Consider the following 2,317-nt stretch of genomic DNA (forward strand, 5'->3'; position numbering starts at 1 on the left):
TGGAAGAATGGTGCTTATCTCTCCAGTACAGTTCTATAGACTTGTAAAATCTATACCAAGGTGTACTAAAAATGTTCTAGGCAGTTCACTAAGACACTTTATGTTGGGTTTAGCTTTAATTTGTCACCAATCTGTATATAAATGTACACCATAGTAAGATTTGAAAGCAAAGCATTTATCAGTGCTGTCTTTGCTTGATAGGTCAGACTTGCTTATGGCACAGTCATTAGCATCCTTTTAAGCTGCCTCCACTTAACCTGCAGTGCTTTTTTAAAGCTCTCTGTCATGAGAAAGTAAAACACAGGGTTGATGACACTGTGAACATATGCAATTGGTCGTGTCACTATGTAAACCGCATTGATGTAGTCTATGATGCACCATGACAAATTTAATTCAGGAAGCCGTGATGCGAGATGCACAATCCTCATTACATGGATGGGTGTGTGGAGCACCAGAAACATGATTGCTGCAGCCTTCATGATTCTTACCGGCCTTTGGTAAGATGTCCCACGCATCTCCTCTCTTTTCATGAGTACAGAAACCATCCTTTGTGATGATAGAAACAAAGCCACCAGTGGCAGCACATATCCAGTTATGGTGAGCACTATGGTGTAGATCAGAGTAACTTTGGCCACTCCCAGACTCGCAAAATCAGGACACACTGTCCAACTATTTAGCTCCAAGTCCTGGATAATGAAGACAATGAGGGGAGCGATTTGAATGGTCACCCAGATCCAGTTCAGGATGGTGATGCATAATGCAGCCTTGAGAGTCAACAGGATGTGTTCTCGCTGTGGGTGACACAGCAACAAGAACCGGTCCACACTTACCCACATCATGAAAAGGATGCTGGAGTACATGTTCACATTGAGGATGTAGCGATTAATCATGCATAGTGCAAAACTGAATTTCTTCAGGTTGTGAGCGTAGTTGTAGGACAGCTCGGGTAAAGTGCACAGGAAGATGAGGTCGGACATAGACAGGTTAAACAGGTACACGTTTATGGACTTCCAAGCAGGGAGGCAAAAGATATAGCCTAGAACCACCACTAGGTTTCCGATGAAGCCTAAGGTAAATTCTAGAGCATACATTGGTGAGAGGTAATCTCTCTCTAATAGTGGAGTGATGACACTGGAACAGTTGTCCTGCAGCCATAAAGATTATTGTACATATAATTACTGCACATAAATGGCTCTATTTTCATGCCAATGCAAGCATAATTTGCAGGTTAACAGGTGTGTTTTTTTTTTTTTTGTTGGGTGCAAACCAATATTTTCGCCCTTGAGCTCTCTTGCTATTTTTGTGGTAATAAATTAATGCACTGCGCTAATGTGAATTGTATTGTCTAACATAATCTTTCATTTAATATAAAGAGGTTACGTCATCCAAATATTAAATACAGCATACTTGATTATTATAACTGTAAAAAAAAGCAAACAACTTAGTTGTGGCTACTAAATGGCAATTCATTTCGTAATGTCCTTACAAAAACGTCACTGTGCTGCACAACTGGATAGTAAAGAAAACAAATTTTAGTAATGTATGTTGTGGGCAAATTTTAGTAATGTATTCACTGAAACCCAACACCATTTGTGCCATGTTAACACCTGCGCCAATGCTCACGAAAATACAAACTTGTTTTTGTGTGTGCGACATGGCCATGAAAATAGAGCCCAAATTCTCTGTGGTATGCGAGAGCTAATTTTACCCAGGGGATTTCTCATCACAATAATGAGATTTATTTAAAGCATGCAAAATGTCTTTGCATAAAGTCTACTGGCCTTTAGCCTAAATGTTTATTTATAAACGGTTTAAAAGACCGTAGTATTACTACTAAACAATTAGTACATTTATTTCCTCCTCATTTTACATTAGAGACTGTACAGGGTATAAATGATTTGAATACTTGTCTAAATGTGACATTTTAGTTTTTATTTATAATAAATGTGCTACACCACTTTGGTTTTTTATTTTTTTTCAGATAAATGATAAAAAAAGACTATAATCCAGCATACGCATAATTACCTGAAGGACTGAATAAACAAATTTGGTTAAACTTTATTTGCAATTACTTAGATACTTTGTAAATAATCTGACACATAAAACATAATTTGCCCATGGCTACACTCCTAGAAAATTGAGAAACCTTAATAGTTCTATAGTTGTCCCTCTTGGTGAACCTTAAAGGTTCTACGTCGAACCCTACAACAGAATGTTTCATTATCAGAATGGGCTTCGAGTAGAACCCTTGTTTAGAATTCTTATTTATCCAAAGAAACCTTAAAGAACCTTTGAAGAACCCTTGAATAGCGTAAGT

The 2,317-nt window shown here is 37.7% G+C and overlaps 1 protein-coding gene across 1 annotated transcript; it reads right to left on the reverse strand.

Annotated features, from left to right (window-relative positions):
* Window positions 1–212: 212 nt before the first annotated feature.
* Window positions 213–1,145, reverse strand: LOC113543374 (succinate receptor 1-like). The gene has a single exon (XM_026941504.3). The coding sequence runs from the start codon at window positions 1,089–1,091 to the stop codon at window positions 213–215; it is 879 nt and encodes a 292-aa protein (XP_026797305.3). The 5' UTR covers window positions 1,092–1,145.
* Between the last annotated feature and the right edge of the window lie 1,172 nt (window positions 1,146–2,317).

Source organism: Pangasianodon hypophthalmus, chromosome 21 (assembly GCF_027358585.1).
Source record: "Pangasianodon hypophthalmus isolate fPanHyp1 chromosome 21, fPanHyp1.pri, whole genome shotgun sequence".
NCBI lineage: Eukaryota > Metazoa > Chordata > Actinopteri > Siluriformes > Pangasiidae > Pangasianodon > Pangasianodon hypophthalmus.